This window comes from Lissotriton vulgaris, chromosome 3_1, assembly GCF_964263255.1.
Source record: "Lissotriton vulgaris chromosome 3_1, aLisVul1.2, whole genome shotgun sequence".
NCBI classification, from domain to species: Eukaryota; Metazoa; Chordata; class Amphibia; order Caudata; family Salamandridae; genus Lissotriton; species Lissotriton vulgaris.
This window is the reverse complement of record NC_141689.1, coordinates 151,681,585-151,702,447: the sequence shown is the minus strand read 5'-3', so window position 1 is coordinate 151,702,447 and position 20,863 is coordinate 151,681,585. Positions and strand designations below refer to the sequence as shown.

At 47.7% G+C, this 20,863-nt stretch overlaps 1 protein-coding gene across 1 annotated transcript in view; it reads right to left on the bottom strand.

Annotated features, from left to right (window-relative positions):
- Nucleotides 1-17,969, bottom strand: part of CIMIP2B (ciliary microtubule inner protein 2B) — a 95,609-nt gene extending 77,640 nt beyond the window's left edge. Inside the window, exon 1 of the mRNA XM_086962888.1 lies at nt 17,814-17,969. Within this exon, the coding sequence (XP_086819014.1) occupies nt 17,814-17,881 (68 nt within the window). The 5' untranslated portion in view covers nt 17,882-17,969. The remainder of the gene's footprint in view (nt 1-17,813) is intronic.
- Nucleotides 17,970-20,863: the final 2,894 nt, after the last annotated feature.

The following is a 20,863-nucleotide window of genomic DNA, read 5'->3' as shown; positions in this document are numbered from 1 at the left end:
CAAGGAAACTGCGCCACCTGCCCCTGTTGGTGAACGGCCACCACCATGAGAAAGTGGAGCAAGCACGCCAGGCACCAGATGAGGCCGCCACAAAGAGGGACCAAGAGCACGGAGTTCCGAGGTGCGCGACACATGCACCCAGAAGCTTGTCAGCATGGGCAGACGCCCAGGAGAGAGAGACCTCTCCAAAGAGAAGAAGCAATGCCGAAGACAGCAGAGTGTCCTCCTTCACACTGCCTCAAGGCGGAGTCGCCAGTGACCCAAGACACGCAAGAGAAGAGTCGCACACTCCACGTGGCAAGACGCCACCGCAACATGTGCTCCAACAGCATGCAACACGCGGCCGGACGCCCCTTCGCAAGTAAATAGGAGCACGTCACACGAAGTGACAAAGCATGCCTGTAGGGAGGCAGGATCAAGTGCCACGACCGCGCATGCTGGAGGGGCATCACAACTAATGTTCCCTCTAATTTTTTTCCTCTGTGTGCGGCAGTGTAAGGTCTCTGTGCACTGCAGCCCAGGCTATGTGTGCCGGGAACCAGACCGCGTGTGTGGGCGCAGCCTCAAATATCACTCCAAAATTTTGCTTAAATAAGTGAAAGGGCGGTGCATTTCCACACCTGTATCACCACATGAAGTGTCTAAAGGCAGGTGTTCAAATTAGATACACACACCATGACATGAATTGGTTACACAAGCAAGTACACTTCGGGTTTAGAAAAGCACAGGACTCCAACAATGGTACCTTAAGATTTTGCTAAAGATCCTCAACTGGATTACTGCTCATAGGCTGGGAAAATGTTGGGAGCCTTTACAAGATCACATATATACAATACACATGGATATGGCAGTAGATGAATCTGGATGTGGGCGGCTTGGAGAAGCCTTTAAATACACAAAGGGCAAGCACAGGGCTAGCCTCACAATGAGCTAGCCCCAAGGGCAATAATTATTAAAGATCTAAGGGCATATGTGGATTGTCAAAAGATCATTCCACGTGCACTCCTTGTTACAAAGATAAGTGTCATGCTCAAGACTATTGCCACAGAATAAAAATAGCCAACCTCCGATAGGTCTGACACTAGACAACACAGTACCAACATTCACTAGAAGGACAACATTTAGAAAAAAGGTGTGAATAGCTAGATGACACCTCACGGGCGCACCACCAATGGGGCCCCTGGTAGGTACTCACCAGGATGGCCCTGTTCTCATCATCGGTGTCAACTAGCTTAACGTAAACGTGTCCGACTCCCAAAAGAAAAGAAAAGAAGACAGTGAATGGTGCAGTGTACACAAACTTATATGTGACAAGGACTAACAACGTTCAACATATAACACAACAAATACTGTGCATACAAGATTATGAACTCCTTTATTTTATATTCTCTTGTGTGCCACCAGTAAACATATATACATAAAATGGAGAGAAGCGAATACTACCTATCGATACTTGGTGTAGCTGACACTCATGCAATATTGCAGTTGCTTATGTCTCCCCCTCACTGAACAATGGGGTTCCTAGTTACATCACTCCGTTTCCTTCTGGAGATTCTACCCAACCTTTAGTTGACTTCCAAGACAAACATTGTGTGCACCACAAGGGGCTCAAAAGAAGTGCTAGGAATAATGAGGGCTCATACAGGAGCAACTTTGATATGTTGCTGCCCCTGCCACAGCCTTAGGAGTTGCTTATGCCAACAGAAACTGACTACGCTACTGCTCCTCGCACCTGCTCTGTGCCTCTAGCTGGCCTGCTCCCCATGCCGTGTTTGTTTAGCCACCCTATGTCCCAAAGGGCTACCTTCCCATCTAAGGATTTGAGCACTTGGATGCATCACTTTCATGTTAAAGATTCCCAAATTACTCCCTGGCTGCATTGAAAACAGGGATTCCTTGATAAACAAAGTCTTGCATTGTTACCCAATTGTTCATTCTGATATTGTGTATGCAGGATGTTTTTAATCACATGATACCCAATGGGATGTTACTGAGCTCAAACTTGCAACCCAGAGCTGGTAAATGGTCTAAATTGTACTATATCAACGTACACTACGCCCTCTAGGGTCCGAAATCTGTTTTAAGTCTAGGCTTGAAGTGGCTGGTAGCACTTCTATCCATAGTGCAAGTTCCATACTGGGTCAGGAAAGGAGCGTTCCCCCTACCTATCCTCCTAACATTATACTTTATCAGTTTGACTGACTACCCAGCTTACCTGCTTTCCCACTGGCAGCTAAACCACTCTCTTTGATATCGCTGGGCTGATTCCCGCTGGGGGCGCTATGGTCATCATCTCTGATGATAGGGTTGGGCTGATTGCCTCAAGGGACATTATGGTCACCATCTCTGATGATATAGGGAAGAATTCTTTAATTCGCCTGCTCCGAGGACCAATAATGCCATGCATGATTCAGTTCCCTACTCCTCCCAGAATTTCTCTAACCTTTTAAAGTTACTGAACTGGAACATAGCTGGCATTAAATCAAAACTGGTAGGTGGGAACTGGGGAGGGTTTATTGATGGCTTTCATATTTTCATTTTCAAAGAGAACTGGGCAGTCAACAAGGCACATAGACATGTCATGGAGGCAACACCTTCTGCTGTAGGAAGGCCTTCTGGAAATCTTATTGTTTGTATTAAAATAAGACTAGACAGCGTTGTCAAGGTGATCAGGACTGACTCCCTAGACCTGCTTGCTCCCAAAAATAACACAGAAGGTAGGGATTCCTTACCTATTGGTCAACACTTATAATAGGTCATCACCCTTTAACAAACCATCATAGAACCTAAAATCGTGGGCAGCTGCGGGGTTGGATGTGGGTCTTTGTGCTAGTATCCTTGTTAATTGCAGCGCTGGTTTGCACTGCAATTAAAAAGAATACTATCTCAAAGGCCCACATTCAACCACGCACTTGTAATAAAAGAAATGCAGGGTCAAACAAGACATGTGATTCTGAAGGCACACGTTGTGCTTGACCATGCATTCGTTTTGCTAATAGTGCGTGGCTGAATGTCTGCCTCTGAGATAGTATTCTCTTGTTAATTGCAGCGCCCGTGTGCACTGCAATTAGCAAAAAAACTATTTCAAAGGCCCACATTCAGCCCCGCAGATGCCCACTACTAGCAAAGGAATGCAGAGTCAAACGCGACGTGTTCTTTCAGAATCATCTGAAAGAATACTTCGCGCTTTAGAGTGCCACATTTATTTTCCTAATAGTGCAGCCAGCGGGGCAGGTTGTGGGCCTTTGTAAAAGTGTTCATGTTAATTGCAGCGCGCGATGGGGCTGCGATTAACATGAATACTTTTACAAAGGCCCACAATCTACCCCCCAGCTGTGCACTATTAAGAAAACAAGTACAGGCGCCACTTCTCTTAAACACGAGCCCACCCGAACCATTCAGGACATGAGGGAGTCACTTTCCCGATGATTGGCTGTGTCCTCTCGCCGTCCTCTCCAGCTCTGCCTCCAAGAAATTACAGTTTTTCGCACTGCTCACGTTTTAAAAGAGGCGGCGCGAACGGTTTTAAGGGCTATGTTGTGTATGTGCGCGCTGAAATTGGGGCACTGTGCGCTCGGGGAGACTTTTGTGAGCGCGCGCGCACCTGCGCACGTTCTAGGGAACAGTGATCACAACGCTCTCAGGCGAAGAGGTAACCTGCCATCCAGGCAGAGGAGCACCGCGAAAACCCCTGAGGAGGGAAAGGCACCTGCAAGAGGTCCTCAAAGAGAAGAAGCAGTCCTAAGAACTGGACACGATCAGTGAGATGTACATGTGGTGCAAATATGAGATATGTGGCAGGACGCCACACCCGAGTGAGGAACCTGGTTGGAAGGAGGAGAAGAGCGTGGCTGGATGCCACTTAGCAAAGAAGAAAGGAGAGTGGCACAATGCCACAGGGTAAAGAGCCACCACAGGCGCACAAGAGGGGAAAGGAGAATATCGACAGGACAGAGTACTCGTGCCAGCAATGGAGAAGGTATTCATCAGCAAAAGCCAGCCACCTGGGTGCAGAGACGTCACTGGAGATTGCTTCGTGGGAGGACCAACCGTAAGCCGCTAGCAGGCACGATCTGTGTCCAAACCCCACGCTTCACAGTGCCATCAGCTGCTTGGCATCGGTGGTGCCACATCTAGCAAGTGAACCTGCCAGAAGGCAACCGCAAGTGGGCATGAAGTCTCTTCAGTCCTCCTCTCTCCACAAGGTCACTGAACGCATGAGATCGCTGCCTGCTTGTCGGAGTGAAAATACACAAATATCATCATGTTCATCATCCAGGTACATCATCAACAAGAACATCGAAGGAGCACTGCAACACCAGAGTGGATTCAAACACTCAGGACATCCGGAGGTCAACGAGGCACTACTGGCGCTGTAAGAGGCTAGCCACCCAGGAACCTTCTGTGTGCCCCGTAAACCTGAAGCCTGCTGAAGAAGAGCATACCCAACCATTGGACTATCCACCCTTGGGTTTACACGTGGTTTAGCCATTGCCCTGTTGGGACTTCTGCAGTGACCCCTCAGCACGGCCTACGAAAGGCCCGCACAGCCCACGCGGTCACTTGGCAATCAAGGGGCACAGGCCTCAACGGAGTTCCTGTGAGAGGGGAATCTGAATCGGAGAGTTGCGTCGGCAGCAGCTCCATGACAGGCACTGGGAAGCATGGAGGACACAGATGGAGACTGATCACCCAAATATTAAGGCAGAGAACCGGAGTCCTAACGGCAAGAGAACACAGACTTTGAGACACCACCCCTTGTGGCTGCATGAGCGACTTGGTTTTGGTCCTGTTGGCAGTTCTCAACAATGCCTTCGCGCAGTCAACATGAGGCCCGCACAGTCCGCACGGTCCCATGGCAGGAATGCCCTCCAGGAGACTCCTGTGAGAGGGGAGCCCAGGTTGGAGAGGTTAGTCTGAAGCTGCTCGGCCACCAGTAAATGAAAGCATCATCGCCTCAACGGAAAGACCTCATCCACCAAGGTTGTCCTCCGTATTTACAGGTTGGCTGACCACCGGAGTCCGAGTGCCTGCAAGATCTCCAAAGTGGATTCCACCACCGCTCTAGATGCACCATTATTGGGACTGTATAAATAGACTTCAACACTGCGAGACCAGGCCAGTCTGAACTACATCACCGAGGTGGGCTAAAGCATCCCGACACTTCGGTCAGGGGCTCCAGAACGGCCCGGCAGATGGCCTGAAGAGACTCATTGGTGCTGTGTATTTGTTATTTGTTTTCCTCATAGGTTGGACTTTTTATTTTTCATTAAAGTTTGGGAGGCATGTAGTGTCCTGCTGGACATGTTCTAGTTTTCAGCCTTGTACTACAGCCACACTTTACACCTACACATCAGAGGTGTCACCGGTCAAGTGACCCTGCTAATAAAATGTGCCAGGCGTACTTGCCTTGGGCCAGTTACAAGTAAACCATTTCTGTGTCTGTATGGTCATTTCGCCCAGCATGTGGGCCTAAGGCCAAGACACCACAGGGGCTGCTGGAGATGCTGGAGACTCCCACATAAGCTTTAGGTTTATATGACAAAGGGGCAATAAAAGGACCCCTGAAGTACCGCACTTCTGGCAGCACTCGCTGTGCTTTCGTTTCAAGAACAAACCCATCAAATATTAGTCATCTCCTTTTCATAACCCGCTGCTAACATATTTATCAAAAGATATGCTTTTCCTGTTTGTGAATGCAAGGTAAGGGCTTTTTACCGGAACCCTCCTGACACTCCCCAGGACGACAGTAAGGTGTGAAGGAAGTCTGCAACACGTCCAGCTCTCCAAAACACACATAAATAAAAGCATTTGTAATGCAATAGGTCTCACATCACTGAAAGTTTGAGCTAAAGGGGTTGCATTATTATCTGCAATGCTAACCGGTCAAACTTTCAGTAACGCACAAACTATTGTATTGCAAATACTTGTTCAATCTTGATCTTGCCTCCGGGATCCCATGAGTTCTTCAGCAGGCCAGTAGCCTGTAGAAAAGGGCCTAAATGTTCCCCCTCAAGATAACAGCTTGGATGGGCGCTGCATTTGTGCACAATGGGAGAGGAGGAATGGGGATGGGGGTGCTATGAAGAATCAAGAGATGGCCAGAGCTCGCCAACCAAAACAATCAATTGTTGATGTCCCTGGGAGGGAACCAAGCACTGAAAGGCGTGACAGATGCATGATATTAACCAACCAGAGAAAAGGAATTTTAAAAAGCAGCTCATCTAACCAACCAAAAGCGGTGGGCGTGTCCAAACTTCCTGATAGCCAATATACCGAAAAAGTACCTACTTGCACCAAACTTGGTGAAACACTTTACAAACCCTTTCTTTTCCATTTACGAAGACAAAGGAACTGCATGACCCAGAATGCACAGGGGCAATCCAGCTGAGAGGTGGAGCAGCGTGCGCCCAATCCTGTTTACTGTTTAAGGGCTCCCGTGAGCCTTCCTAGCTGACGAGCTAGTGGTGCTGCACCTGCGCGCCCGGGAGGCATCCAAGCCTGTGACTGTTGTTGAGCAGCCTACTCAGCGGCCTCATTACTTATCTCTACTGATGAAGGATATTGATCCAGAAATACGAGTCGATTCTCGTGTCTAGAGATGCCTGGAGACCCCAAGTACCTACTTGCACCAAACTTGGTAAAACACTTACAAACCCTTTCTTTTCCATTTGCGAAGACACACGAACTGCATGACCCAGAATGCACAGGGGCAATCCAGCTGAGTGGTGGAGCAGCATGCGCCCAATCCTGTTTACTGTTTAAGGGCTCCCGTGAGCCTCCCTAGCTGACGAGCTAGTGGTGCTGCACCTGCGCGCCCGGGAGGCATCGAAGCCTGTGACTGTTGTAGAGCAGCCTACTCAGCGGCCTCATTACTTATCTCTACTGATGAAGGATATTGATCCAGAAATACGAGTCGATTCTCGTGTCTAGAGATGCTTGGAGACACCAAGTACCTACTTGCACCAAACTTGGTGAAACACTTACAAATCCTTTCTTTTCCATTTGCGAAGGCACACGAACTGCATGACCCAGAATGCACAGGGGCAATCCAGCTGAGAGGTGGAGCAGCGTGCGCCAAATCCTGTTTACTGTTTAAGGGCTCCCGTGAGCCTCCCTAGCTGACGAGCTAGTGGTGCTGCACCTGCGCGCCCAGGAGGAATAGAGGCCTGTGACTGTTGTTGGGCAGCCTACTCAGCGGCCTCATTACTTATCTCTACTGATGAAGGATATTGATCCAGAAACACGAGTCGATTCTCGTGTCTAGAGATGCCAAGTACCTACTTGCACCAAACTTGGTGAAACACTTACAAACCCTTTCTTTTCTATTTGCGAAGACAACCGAACTGCATGACCCAGAATGCACAGGGGCAATCTAGCTGAGAGGTGGAGCAGCGTGCGCCCAATCCTGTTTACTGTTTAAGGGCTCCCGTGAGCCTTCCTAGCTGACGAGCTAGTGGTGCTGCACCTGAGCGCCCGGGAGGCATCGAAGCCTGTGACTGTTGTTGAGCAGCCTACTCAGTGGCCTCATTACTTATCTCTACTGATGAAGGATATTGATCCAGAAATACGAGTCCTTTCTCGTGTCTAGAGATGCCTCGAGACACCAAGTACCTACTTGCACCAAACTTGGTGAAACACTTACAAACCCTTTTTTTTCCATTTGCGAAGACACACGAACTGCATGACCCAGAAAGCACAGGGGCAATCCAGCTGAGTGGTGGAGCAGCATGCGCCCAATCCTGTTTACTGTTTAAGGGCTCCTGTGAGCCTTCCTAGCTGACGAGCTAGTGGTGCTGCACCTGCACGCCCGGGAGGCATCGAAGCCTGTGACTGTTGTTGGGCAGCCTACTCAGCGGCCTCATTACTTATATTTACTGATGAAGGATATTGATCCAGAAACACGAGTCGATTCTCGTGTCTAGAGATGCCTGGAGACAACAAGTACCTACTTGCACCAAACTTGGTGAAACACTTACAAACCCTTTCTTTTCCATTTGCGAAGACACACAAACTGCATGACCCAGAATGCACAGGGGCAATCCAGCTGAGAGGTGGAGCAGCGTGCGCCCAATCCTGTTTACTGTTTAAGGGCTCCTGTGAGCCTTCCTAGCTGACGAGCTAGTGGTGCTGCACCTGCGGGCCCGGGAGGCATCAAAGCCTGTGACTGTTGGGACCCAGAATGCACAGGGGCAATCCAGCTCAGAGGTGGAGCAGCATGCGCCCAATCCTGTTTACTATCTCTGGGCACGGGTTGTGTGATGGAACCACGTATGCGTTTACCACGCATGCCAGTTCCATGCCGTCTAAACAACGTAAGTCTTAACCACGAATATGTCTTTACCACGCATGCCTTTACAAAAAATTATGCGTTGTTAAGGCATGTATGATAAAGATACATCTGTGGTTTAGACTGGACAGGTACGTTTTAACCCCCCGTCCCGACTCCTAAAACTACCCCTTCCCTCCTGAGAACCAACTCGCCTTCAGAGTCCTAAAAACATCCTTGCCCCCAGTCCTAAAAACTACCCTGCCCTCCCCAAGCCCTAAAACCTACCTCGCCGGGACCAGGGTTCAATTCCCGACGCGGCAGGGTCTGAGCCGAAGTGTCCACGGACTCGATAATTCTCACTTCGGTGCCTACTCGAATCACGGGTTCACACTCTGCAACTCTGGGCAATAGCTTGCTTAATCTCCACTATGGCCCCCCCGCGGCGGGATGCCTGGCTTTCCCCTTGGGGATGCCCAGTACGGGTTATCTCACAGGGAAAAAGCCAGGACGGGTTCCCAATGCAAGCGCCGAGATGCCCAAGGGTAAGTCGAGCGCTATATAAGAACACACATACATACATACATACCTGAGCTCTAAAATCGATCTCGCCCTCCCCAAACCCTAAACCTTCCCTGAGCCCTTAAAACGAGCCCGTCCTCCCATAATCCCTCAAACCTACCCCGACCCCCCGAGCCCTAAAAACTATTCTGCCCCCTTAAGCATTAACAAGTATTACAATACCTGCCCCCCCCGCCTGAGCCCTAAAACGACCCCCAAGCACCCGCCTTGACACCTAAAACTACCCCACTCATAAAATATAACCTCCTCCCCCAGGCCCTGAAAACTACCTTGACCACCTCCCCCTAGCCTTGAAAACTACCCTGACCCCTGCCCTGAAAACTACCATAACTCACCCCACCCTGAAAACTACCCTGATCCACCCCTACCCTGAAAACTACCCCAACCCCTCACTCTGAATACTACCCCGAATACACCCAGCCCTGAAAACTTTACACAGTGGCAGGAAATGCGAGCTGGAAACCACTGCAAAGCGTTTAAAGCATGTTTTTTAGGGTTTAGCCTGAGAAAGCATGCGCTATAAACATGTGTCTCGCTTGTGAGACAATGTGGTTAACAAAAAGGGCTTGGAGCCTGCCCATTGCTTCCCATTTGTTGGCTTGCATGGCACTCTTCTTTACAGCCTCATAATTCATCAAGGCAGGCCTACTATAATTTATCTTCCTCTCTGTGAGGCAGGGACCACACAGTTGATTGATTCAACATAATCAGTGCCCGTCTGCTGCTCCTGACATGATTGTGGTACTATTTTGTTCTGTTTAACTTTTATTGTCCTGCAAACAGAAGGTGTGTGCCTGGCAAAAAAGTGACCAGCAGGACAAACAAAATTGCAAAGTTTTCTTTTCTATTGTCAACTTTCTTTTATCTTACCAAGTCTTTTTTCTCACTTTGCACTCATGTTTTCTTTTGTTTTTGCTCATGAGCACTTTTCTCAAAAGATGAGGATTATCTTATTGCAAAGCGGTATTCTTTCTTCACGTGTAATTTCTGAAATGATACTTTAACACATAATTGTGCAGAATACCCCAATCCACTCCACTCCAATCCGCCCAAACCACCCCACCTCACCTCAAATCCACAACACACTGCCCCACTCAATCCACTCCACTCCAGACCAATCCAATCAAAACCACTCACCCCAATCCTCCTACCCCACCCCACTCCAATCTTCCTCACTCCAGTCAACCCAACTCCATCCAAAACAGCCTGCCCCACTCTAATACGCCCCACTCCAATCCAAAACAATCAGCCCCACTCCAATCCAATCCACCCACTCCATCCCAATTCACCCACTCTTATCTGCCACAATCCACCCCACTCCAATCCACCACACACATATCTAATTCGCCCCAATTCAGCCAGATCCAATCTGCCCCACTCTAATCCAACTACTTTCACCCCAATTTAATTCACTCCACTTCTTCCTCAATCCACCCTACTCCAATCCAATCCATTGTGCTTCAATCAAAAACAATCTGCCCCACTCCAATCTGCTCCACTCCAATCCAAAACAATTTGCCCCACTCAATCAAAAACAGTCACCCCACTCCAATCCAAAACAATCTGCCCCACTCCAATCCTAAAAAATCTGCCCCACTCTAATCAAAAATAATCTGCAATACTCCAGTCCAAACCAATCTGCCCCACTCCAATCCAAAACAATCTGCCCCGCTCCAGTTAGCCCCACTCAAATCCAAAACAATCAGCCCCACCACAATTCTATCCACCTCACCCCAATTCAATCCACCTCACCCCAATTCAATCCACCTCCTCCAACCGAATCCATCCTACCCCCACTCCAGTGCGCCTCGCCCCGATGCAATCCCCCCTATCCAGTTCACCTCATTCCAATCCACCTCACTCCAATCTAATTCACTCCACTCCTTCCCCAATCCACCCCACTCCAATCCAATCCATCTTTCTTCAATCCAAAACATTCTTCCCAACTCCAATCTGCCCCCAAACCAATCTGCTCCACTCCAATCCTAAACAATCTGCCCCACTCAATCCAAAACAATCTGCCCCATTTCAATCCAAAACAATCTGCCCCACTCCAATCCAAAACAATCTGCTCCGCTCCAGTCAGCCCCACTCCAATCCAAAACAATCCGCCCCACTCCAATCCAATCCACCTCACCACAATCCAATCCACCTCACCCCAATTCAATCCACCCCCTCGAGTCCATGCCACCCCACCCCACTCCCCTCCATCCCACCCCACCCCAATCCAATCCACCCCATTCCACTCCTATCCAGTTCACCCCATTCCAATCCATCTCAATCCAATCCGCCCCACTCAATCCAACCCACCTCACTCCAATTCAATCCACCCCACTAAAATCTAATCTACTCGAATCCATCCGCCCCATCTAGTCCACCCACCCCACTCCAATCAGCCTCACCCCAAGCCTGTCCACCCACCCCATTTCAGTCCCACCAAACTGCAGTCCAATCCACCCCACTCTATCCCAATCCAATCCACCTGACAGTTCAATCCATCCCACTTAATCCAATCCAATCCATCTAGCCTACCACACTCCAATCCAATCCACCCCACTCCAGTCCAATCCACCCTATTCCAATCCAAGCCATCCTCCTCCTGTCCAGACCAATCCACCCCCTCCACTCCACTCTAATTGACCCCACTCCAAACTACCATACTCTAATCCAATCCACCCCACCCCAATCCAATCTAATCCACCCCACTCCAAACCACCTCCCCCGATTTCAATCTTCCTTCTCCACCCCATGCAGTCCACCCACTCTAATCCACCCCACTCTTCTCAATCCAACCCACTATACCAAAGTCCAATCTACCCCAGTCTACTCCAATTGAATCCACCCCACTACGTGAATCCACTCCAACCCACTGCACTCTATTCCACCCCATTCCAGTCTATGCTGCTGCACTCTACGACCTTACCGTCTACGACGCTGCACTCTACGACACTCCCAGCCACTGAACTCTACTCCCCTCTACTGAACTCTACAACACTCTACTCCCACTACTCCACTCTACTCCAACAGACCCAGTCTGCAACACTCTACTCCCTCCACTCCACTCTAGGACACCCCAGGCTACTATCTGCTTTAGCCATGCTGAAAAGCAGCCACACTGGGGTACGTACAACATGGCAAAAACATATTGTCAAAGCTAAAAGCTTGTGCATAGGCGTGACCTTTGGCTTTGCCAATGTTTGTTTATTCTTGGAGGCTTTTAAAAGCCAACATTGATTATGGGGGGGGGGGGGGGGGGGGGGTGAAAACAACCCAGGACATCAGCACCAGTCTCAGCAGTCTTGTTTTTAGGAAGAGGGGTTTGGTGCAAGGGATCAGATTTGCTTTAAAGGTGGTTCTGAGCACAACGCCCCGCCCCCTCAAAGTCAACGCCCCACCCCACACAGTGATTTTTTTCTTAAGGTTGGTGGGCCTGCATTGTCATGCCTCCTTCGGATATGGAATGGGTGCACTTGTCATTATGTGGTCCGGCTAAGCATATTCGTCCAAAAGGAACAGATTGGTTTTGATTTGATCAGATCGAGATTTTTGGGACAAACAGTGTATTGATAGTTTTGAAATATTGTAAACAATTTTAGGGAGTAAAGTCATTTTGCAAGGGTGGGCAATCCTACTTAATACATCAATAGTTAATGTGTTCTAGTTCTCTGTCTACCTTTGGAGCCCCATCCCACGGTGTGTCATATTTAGCTGCCAGCATGCGTTTTGATGCATTTTTAGCACATATAGTAATAAGTACAACTGTCACACAGCCTGCTGGAAAGGTCAGCCAGTCTTGAATACAAATGTTGCTGCTAAAAGCAAAGACGTGCAAATGCGTACGATAAGTGTATTGCTGCTGGTCATACATCATTTCAAACAAATAAAATGCTGATTTGGGAGCAAATAATTCAGGGTTTGTTAGGTCTGCTGGGTTTTACATCTTGATTTAGCAGTGTGCTCTAAATAATCGCCTGTGCTTCATTTAAATGTAACTGTGTGATTGCAAACGTTCTGCGTCAGTGTTTATGTCATAGAATTCTTTGACCTATCACATTTTTAGGATATTGTGAGGTCTACACTGGAGGAGTGTGGCTCACTGATTAGAGCTTCCGTAAATTTCACGGACAGTCCGTAGTTTTGGCCGTCTGTCCGTTGTCCGTGAAGGATTCTTTAACGGACGCCATTTGTCCGTAATTTTAACCGGGCACGGTCGCACATCCTTAAAGCCGGCACAGCTTCCACTCACCTCCCTTCTTGACTTGACATGACTCATTCAGGGCTGTTTGCATCTGAATAGATGCCCCTGCTCTTGACGCTGCAGCCCCCACCCCTCACACCTCCAGCCCTTGATGAGCTGTTAAGAGGTGCTCGAAGGTGACTGAGAGGGGGGGGGGAGGGGCTGCAGCTTCAGGAGCAGGGGGCATCTATTCAGATGCAAACAGCCCTGAATGCGTCATGTCTCTGCAATTTGTGTGAGACATTCCCTTTCTGCCCAGGGCCCCAAACATCCTACAACCGGTCTGGATTACACCGAGGCAGCACGTGGTTCTCATCACAGCACAGAGCGTAATTACTGTCACTAAATTGTAAACAAACCTCGATTCTTCAAACATGCAGTCTTTAATGTAATAATATAAAGAAATGGCACAATCGCACCCCCACTGATTAACACAGTAAGGAGGACAATCAGTTAAATCAGTTCTCTCGGAGTATCTCCTTTAAGTACTGTGCGTCACAGTGGGGGGCTGGTAAAAGTAACATTTTGGAAAGAGAGACTGACTTCTCATTGTCTTGTCCAGGAAGGGGTGAGGAGCCCTACCCCACCCTGGAAGAGACCAAGATGATACTAGGATACTGCATGCCCACCCCTGTGCCCACCCTGGTGGATCCTGGTCCCCCTCCTTCCCACCCCCCGCCCCTCAGTGATGGCTCCTGTCCCTCCCCCTCCCCCCACATGTGGTGCATCCTGTCTCTGCCCTGGGTGGCTTCTGTCCCAGTCCAGGAATGGCTCCTGCAGCTCAAAAAGGCTCAGCTCAAAATTAATATGAAAAGGTGGGCGAGTGAGTAAGTGAAGGGATGTGTGGATGGCTGGATGAATTAGCGAAAGGGTGCATGGATGAATGAAAGATTGAATAGATGGATAATAAAAGAGGATGGAGGGATTGATGAGTGAGTGGTGGAAGAATGGAAGGGAGAAAAGGTAAATAGCTGGATGTATGGGTGGAAGGGTAGCTGGATGGGTAAAAGGGTGGATGGATGATTCAAAGAATGGATGAGTGAAAAGGTGGATGAGTGGGTGGGTGGATGGATGAGTGAAATGATGGATGGATTGATGAATTGATAAGTGCCAGGGTGAATGGATGGACAGATGAGTGAAAGGGCGGATGTAAGGATGGATGAGTGAGTGAAAGGGAGGGTAGATGGACTAAAGGATGAATAGATGAGTGAAGGAGTAAAAGGATAAATGGATGAGAGAAAGGATGGATGAGTGATAGGGTCAATGGATGGATTCATGAGTGGATGAGAAGATGGATGGGTGGGTGGAAGGATGGAAGGATTGCTAAGTGAAAGGGACGATGGAGAGAAAAAGGGAGGATGGTGGATAACTGAAAGGGTGGATGGGTGGAAGGATGAGTGACTGGGTGGGTGGATGAGTAAGAGAAAGGATGGCTGGATGGGTGAAAGGGTAAATGGCTGGATGGATGAGTGAATGGATGGGTAGAAGAGTGGATGAGTGTACAGATGGCTAGGGTGAAAGGTGGATGGATGGATAAAGGATGGATGGATGGATGAGTGAAAGGATAGATGGAAGGATACATGATGGATAGGTTTGCAAATGGTTGAATATGTTTGGATATGGCGGGGCTTACTTATATACCATTGCGCGACCTCTGATGTGTCTGTAAAACGTATCCAATTGTCCCGAAGTTTTGTCCTGAATTTTGACCTCCTGTCCTAAATTTGTGTCCTGAATTTTGACCCTTTGTCCTGAATTTTTACACTCACCGTCCTGAATTTGCACCAATGCCATTTGGTCACCCTAATTAGAGCGGCAGACCCTGATGCAGAGGTCAGGCCCGGGACCAGGGTTCAATTTCCGATGCGGCAGGGTCCTGAGCGCAAAAATGTCCACGGACCTGATAATTCTCGCCTCGGTGCCTACTCTAATCATGGGTCCCACGCTGCAACTCTGGGCAATAGCTTGCTTAATCTCCACTACGGCAGCCCACCCGCTGCGGGATGCCTTTCACCTTGGAGATGCCCAGTAGGGGTTATCTCACAGGGGAAAAGCCAGGACGGGTTCCCAAGGCAAGCGCCTTGATGCCTTTGGGTGATACGTGCGCTATATAAGTCGCAATACATTTACACAGCAGATGCGATATCCGTTAAGTGTGGCTAATCCTCTGGTAAAAGGCTTCTCCTGGTCCACCCAGCTTGTATTTCTATGGCCAGGGTTATTTGATGTAAATAGGGGGTCAGCTGTATAGTGCTTACGATACTCTGTTTACTGTTGTCACAAAAATACATTGATGTTTCCATTCAGATTGGGGAACTCTAAACACATATTTCTTAAAGTGCACTTGTTTTAAGTTAATTTCCTGACAGTGGTACCTATCGGATGACAACAGCTGGCCCAGCTTAACACGCATAGTAAATGGTAGACTGCACGACCTCCGATATGAATACTGCAATACAGAACTATACATGGAACAAACCATGTACTTTTATCAAAACTCACTTGGGAGAAGGGGAGGCCCAGTGAGTAGGTAAGCGTTAGGCTGTGATTAGCTCGTGGTATCTGCATCTTATGGCCTATCCTGACATTTGCAGGAGCCACGGTTGGTCAGTGTGCTGTGGAAGCAACTCCGAGAGATGCTGCATAGCACAGGGCCGAGGGTCTATGCTGAAAGGCCTCTCTCCCCAGCAACCTGCATTTGAAGAGGCCAACAAGAGGGTTTCCAAGTCACTCCATGCTGTCATTTTAAAATAAGTGCATGTTATGAGTTATACTCTTCAATGGATATCTATGTACACCATGACCGATCAAACCTGACTAATCAAAGGAAAGGACGTAAACATTTTAATCTACCAACGCGGAGTAATCTGGCACCGCTATGGAGGGTTCACGACTGGCACAGGCTACCAACCTGTGCCTGGTTGGACCCTACCTATGACATAATATCGTTTATGCTTAGATTTAGCTAAACATTGTCAGAGACACACTGCTCCACCATAGCACACTACTGGGAGAGAAGCAAATAGGGACCGTATGTACACTGCATGAGCGAAACTTCTGAAAGCAGCAGTTATGTGGCATCGAAGCCTTTTTTCTCTTTTTTATAGGAGACAACATTGTGATGGCCTCTGCTTCTTGTGCTGTAGCGCAACGCACTAGAAAGACACACTTTGTGAAGCTGCTCGAAATGGGCACAGAATGTCAGGAATGGAAATATAAGAGTGTTTGGAGCCCGATGAGAATAATGCTTCAAGTACACTGTTGGCAAACATGAAGGAATATATGACCTCCTTGATAATCCTGTCCCTTATCTGTGTTTGAAGGGACTTAGTGCTTCAACTGTAGAAGGCCCTGATAGATTTGAGAAGTGTTACTCATTCGCAGAAATTGCAGTGGGTATGACAAATTTCCTGGGTTCCTTGTTGCCATTAACACAAAACATCTAGACTCATATATGTGAAATGCAGTTCCAATGCACCCGTCCCTCTCCAGTATCCCGTTTTATACAGCAGCCCCTCTTTAAATAACAGGTTCAATGTTCGGTGTGGGGCCTTTGACGCGGCGCCGCTGCTCCTGGACACCTGAGCCCTGAAAGGGAACCCGCAGGTCGCCCGGGGGCTGCGCACCGAGCTCACGAGCTCACGTTGCTCACGCCGGGGCCGGTCACCATGGCAACGCTGTCATCTACCGGGACGCTGCAGAAGGAGACAGTGAGGTGCTGACAGGCCGGGGGCATGCTGTACTGGGCCTGCCCGCAGCCATGCATGGGGTAGAGAGGGGCAGAGGTCGCAGACTGATTACTGCACCCTCCTGCCCCATCCCGCACTCCTCCCAGAGGGACAGCCCCTGCTGCTCCCTCTCACCTCCGGCACTGGCTTGGCTTCCTTGACCGGTTGCAGTGGGAGGTGACGGTCCAGAGCCAGTGAAGGCAGGATATGGATGGGGGGAAAGGGGGGGGGGGGGGAGTGTGCATGAAAAGTATTAAAACATACCCAAAACCTCGCAGAGCTTTCCTCTGCCTAATATTTCTGTTTCCACCCGCGTAGTACCCTGAAACTAGGTGATTCCGTCTTATTTAAACGCTAGACTAAATCTCCTGAATAAAAACCGGTGCCCTGTGATCCGCATTAGATGCGAGTATACGTGGCAAATAACGACACACACCTCACGCTCAGACACAGCCGGGCACTCGTTACACCTGCTGCGCCAGTGACGCTTCCAATTGTGTTTCACCCCAGCACACACTTGTCATCGCTGTAGCAACCGCTCCGGCAACAGTGGCCTCTGTCGGGCCACAGGGCACATTCCTGCACACGGACTGCCAGCGCGAAGATTGGTCAAACCCAAGGGCACTTACCACCATTCATTGCCGGGTCCCCTAAATGAAATGTTGTCTGAGGGCAGGAGGCGAGGGTGCCCTTGCATTGAAGAGCAGCCCCCACACACTCAGACAGCGTGTAGCTTTACTTTCTCTTAATGACGCCCCTCCCTGCCTTAAGCAGGTTTGTTTCTGTTGCTAGGATATAGCGCGAGCATGCTTCGACTGCTTTTCACAGCGCTTTAGCTCTAAAGATGCAACAAGAGTAAAACGCTGGGTAAGGGGCGAGAGACACATAGTTGTGAGAGGGAAGGCGGAAAGTTACATTATTGTGCGGTACTAACTCTTTGTCAAACTCTTTGCAAAGTCTGCAGGATGCGAGAACTTCCCGGAGCGTCTGCACTTACCCTGGGATGTAGTGCGGGTCTGGGGTCATCAGCGTGGGGCTGATCTTGGAGGCAAACTCGGTGGCCATGCTGCTGGATGTGGGAGTCCTCTCCCCTCTCTCTCTGCAGGTGCCTCCTGCCCTCCCTGCCTGCCGGTGTTGTGTCTGTTGCTAGTGCGCCCAGCACCGCTCCACGGTTTCTGTTTGCACAGAAGTGAGGTCCGGCTCCAGGGCTGAGGGGAGGAGCCTCGCCTCGGGGAGGAGTCACCTGTCTGCTCCGGGGACACTAGGGTCCTCGCAGGGTGACCACGGGCACGGGACCACCGGGGAACACGAGGAGCTGCTATCTATCCATCTATCTATCCATGCAAATCTGTCCATCTATGCAAGTCTATCTATCTATTTATCTATCTGTCGACCTATCTTTGCAAATCTGTCCATCTATGCAAGTCTGTCTATCTATGCAAGTCTCTCTATCTATTCAAGTCTATCTATCTATGAAAATCGGTCTATCTATCTATCTATGCAAATCTATCGATCTATCTATGCACATCTATCTATCTATCTATCTATCTATCTATCTATCTATCTATCTATATATCTATCTATCTATCTATCTATCTATCTATCTATCTATCCATCTATCTATCTATCTATCTATCTATCTTTGCAAGTCTGTCTATCTATGAAAGTCTATCTATCTATGAAAATCGGTCTATCTATCTAGCTATGCAAATCTATCTATCTATCTATGCAAATATATCTATCTATATATCTATGCAAATATATCTATCTATCTATGCAAAACTGTCCTATCTATCTATCTATCTATCTATCTATCTATCTATCTATCTATCTATCTATCTATCTATGCACATCTATCAATCTTTCTAATCTATCTGTGCAAGTCTACCTATCTAAATATGCAAATCTGTCTATCATGCACATCTATCTATCTATGTAAGTCTATCTATCTACCTATCCATGCACCTTTATCTATCTGTCTATGCAAATCTGTGGACGTCTATCTATCTATCTAATCTATCTAGGCCAGCCTGTCTATCTATGCAAATCTATCTATCTATGCAAGTTTATCTATCTATGCAAGTCTATCTATCTATGCAAATATGTCTATCTATCTAATATATCTATGCATGCCTATCTATCAATGCAAGCCTATTTATCTAATCTAGCTATGCAAGTCTATCTATCTATGCAAGTCTGTCTATCTATCTATGGAAATCTATCTATGCACGTTTATCAATCTATGCAAGTCTTTCTATCTACCTATGCAAGTCTATCTATCTATGCAAGTCTGTCTATATATCTGTGAAAATATGTCTATGCTAGTATATCTATCTGTGCAAGTCTATATATCTGTCTATGCAAATCTATCAATCTATGCAAGTCTATCTAATCTGTCTATGCACGTCTATCAATGCAAATCTATCTATTTATCTAAGCAAATCTATCTAACTATATGTATGCAAGTCTATCTATCTATGCAAGTCTATCGATCTACCAGAGCAAGTCTAACTGTCTATGCAAATCTATCTATCTCTGCAGGTCTATCTTTCTATTTATGCACGTCTATCTTTCTATTTATGCACGTCTATCTATCTATCTATCTATCTATCTATCTATCTATCTATCTATCTATCTATCTATCTATCTATCTATCTATCTATCTATCTATCTAATATATCTATGCAAGGCTATCTATCTATGCATGTCTGTCTATCTATGCAAATCTATACATCTATGCAAGTCTATCTATCTATGTACATTTATCTATCTATTTATCTATCTATCGCCTCAAGTTTGTCGGACTGTCCATTATTATTATTGTTGTTATTGTTAAATGCACACAAGACTAATAATGGCAATAATAACAGATATTATTATAGAAGTATATTCGAAATAATAATAATAGAAATTATGATAATATTGAGTGTCCACTCCAATCATACTAATACAAAAATAACACAACTATAGTACAGAATTGTATTATTATTAGTTTCATGCTAAATATTATTACAATAAACCATTTTTATTTTTGTAAATACTACTACTATAAATAATAACAATAACAATAAAACATGCGCATATTAACCCATTTTTGGGCCAAGGTTGTAACACCTACATCCTCCGCCACAGTGGCCGTGTGCAGAGGACGTAACATTTCAGCCGAGGGAGCAAGGTAAGTGCTTTCCCTGCCTTTTGTATTGAGAGACCTGGGGGAATGCCGGGTGTGAGGAAGCTTGTGGCTCCCTGCAGATTCCAAATCCTTCAGTCACAGAAATGTGAGGAAAATGTGTTTTTATATTCAAAGTTTCAGGTTTGCAAGGCATTCTGGTTAATAAAATGTGATGTGTGCCACGCAAGCCATCCTATCCTAGATGGTCCTATTTTTATTAGATTTATTTATTTGGTTTGTAATGCACATGAATCATCCGCAAAGGGATATCTCGGCGCAGCAACAACAAAATAGACAGTCAGAAGCCTAGAGGTTAAAATATTAACATTTTAAATAATTTCCTAAAATTGTAGTGGGCAGTACACTCTCGTAAGTGTAGGGAAAGTTTATTCCAAAGATGAGGGGATAGGAATGTAAAAGCACGGCCTCCTGAGAAGGTTGGCTAGGTTTCCCTGGGTGCTGGCTGACCTAGGGTACAAAATCTAAGGGAACAAAAATGGTAGAACAAGTGTTATTATCATTTTTCTGGGCCCAGGGATCCTTCACCTGCATGGCTGGGTCCAGGAGCTCCGACTGGCCCAAGGGCCCTGGGGTTCCTTCCGCCGGCCTGGTGCACCGCTAAGGGTCCAGGACGGGGTTCCATCAGGCCTAGGAAGACCTCCCCCGCTCCGCCTGCGTGATAAGGTGCCTGCGGGCCTCGGGCTGGAGCTCCGTCATGGCCCTCCTCGCAGCCCCGTGCTGGAGTGTCGTGATTACAAGCAGCGCAAGAACACGCATGCGCCACTAACCTTATTCCAAAGACCAGCGGAGACGATAAGATGATAGTCCTCAAAGCCTCTCCCCGTAAATCCTCAACACTGGGTAAATCACCACTG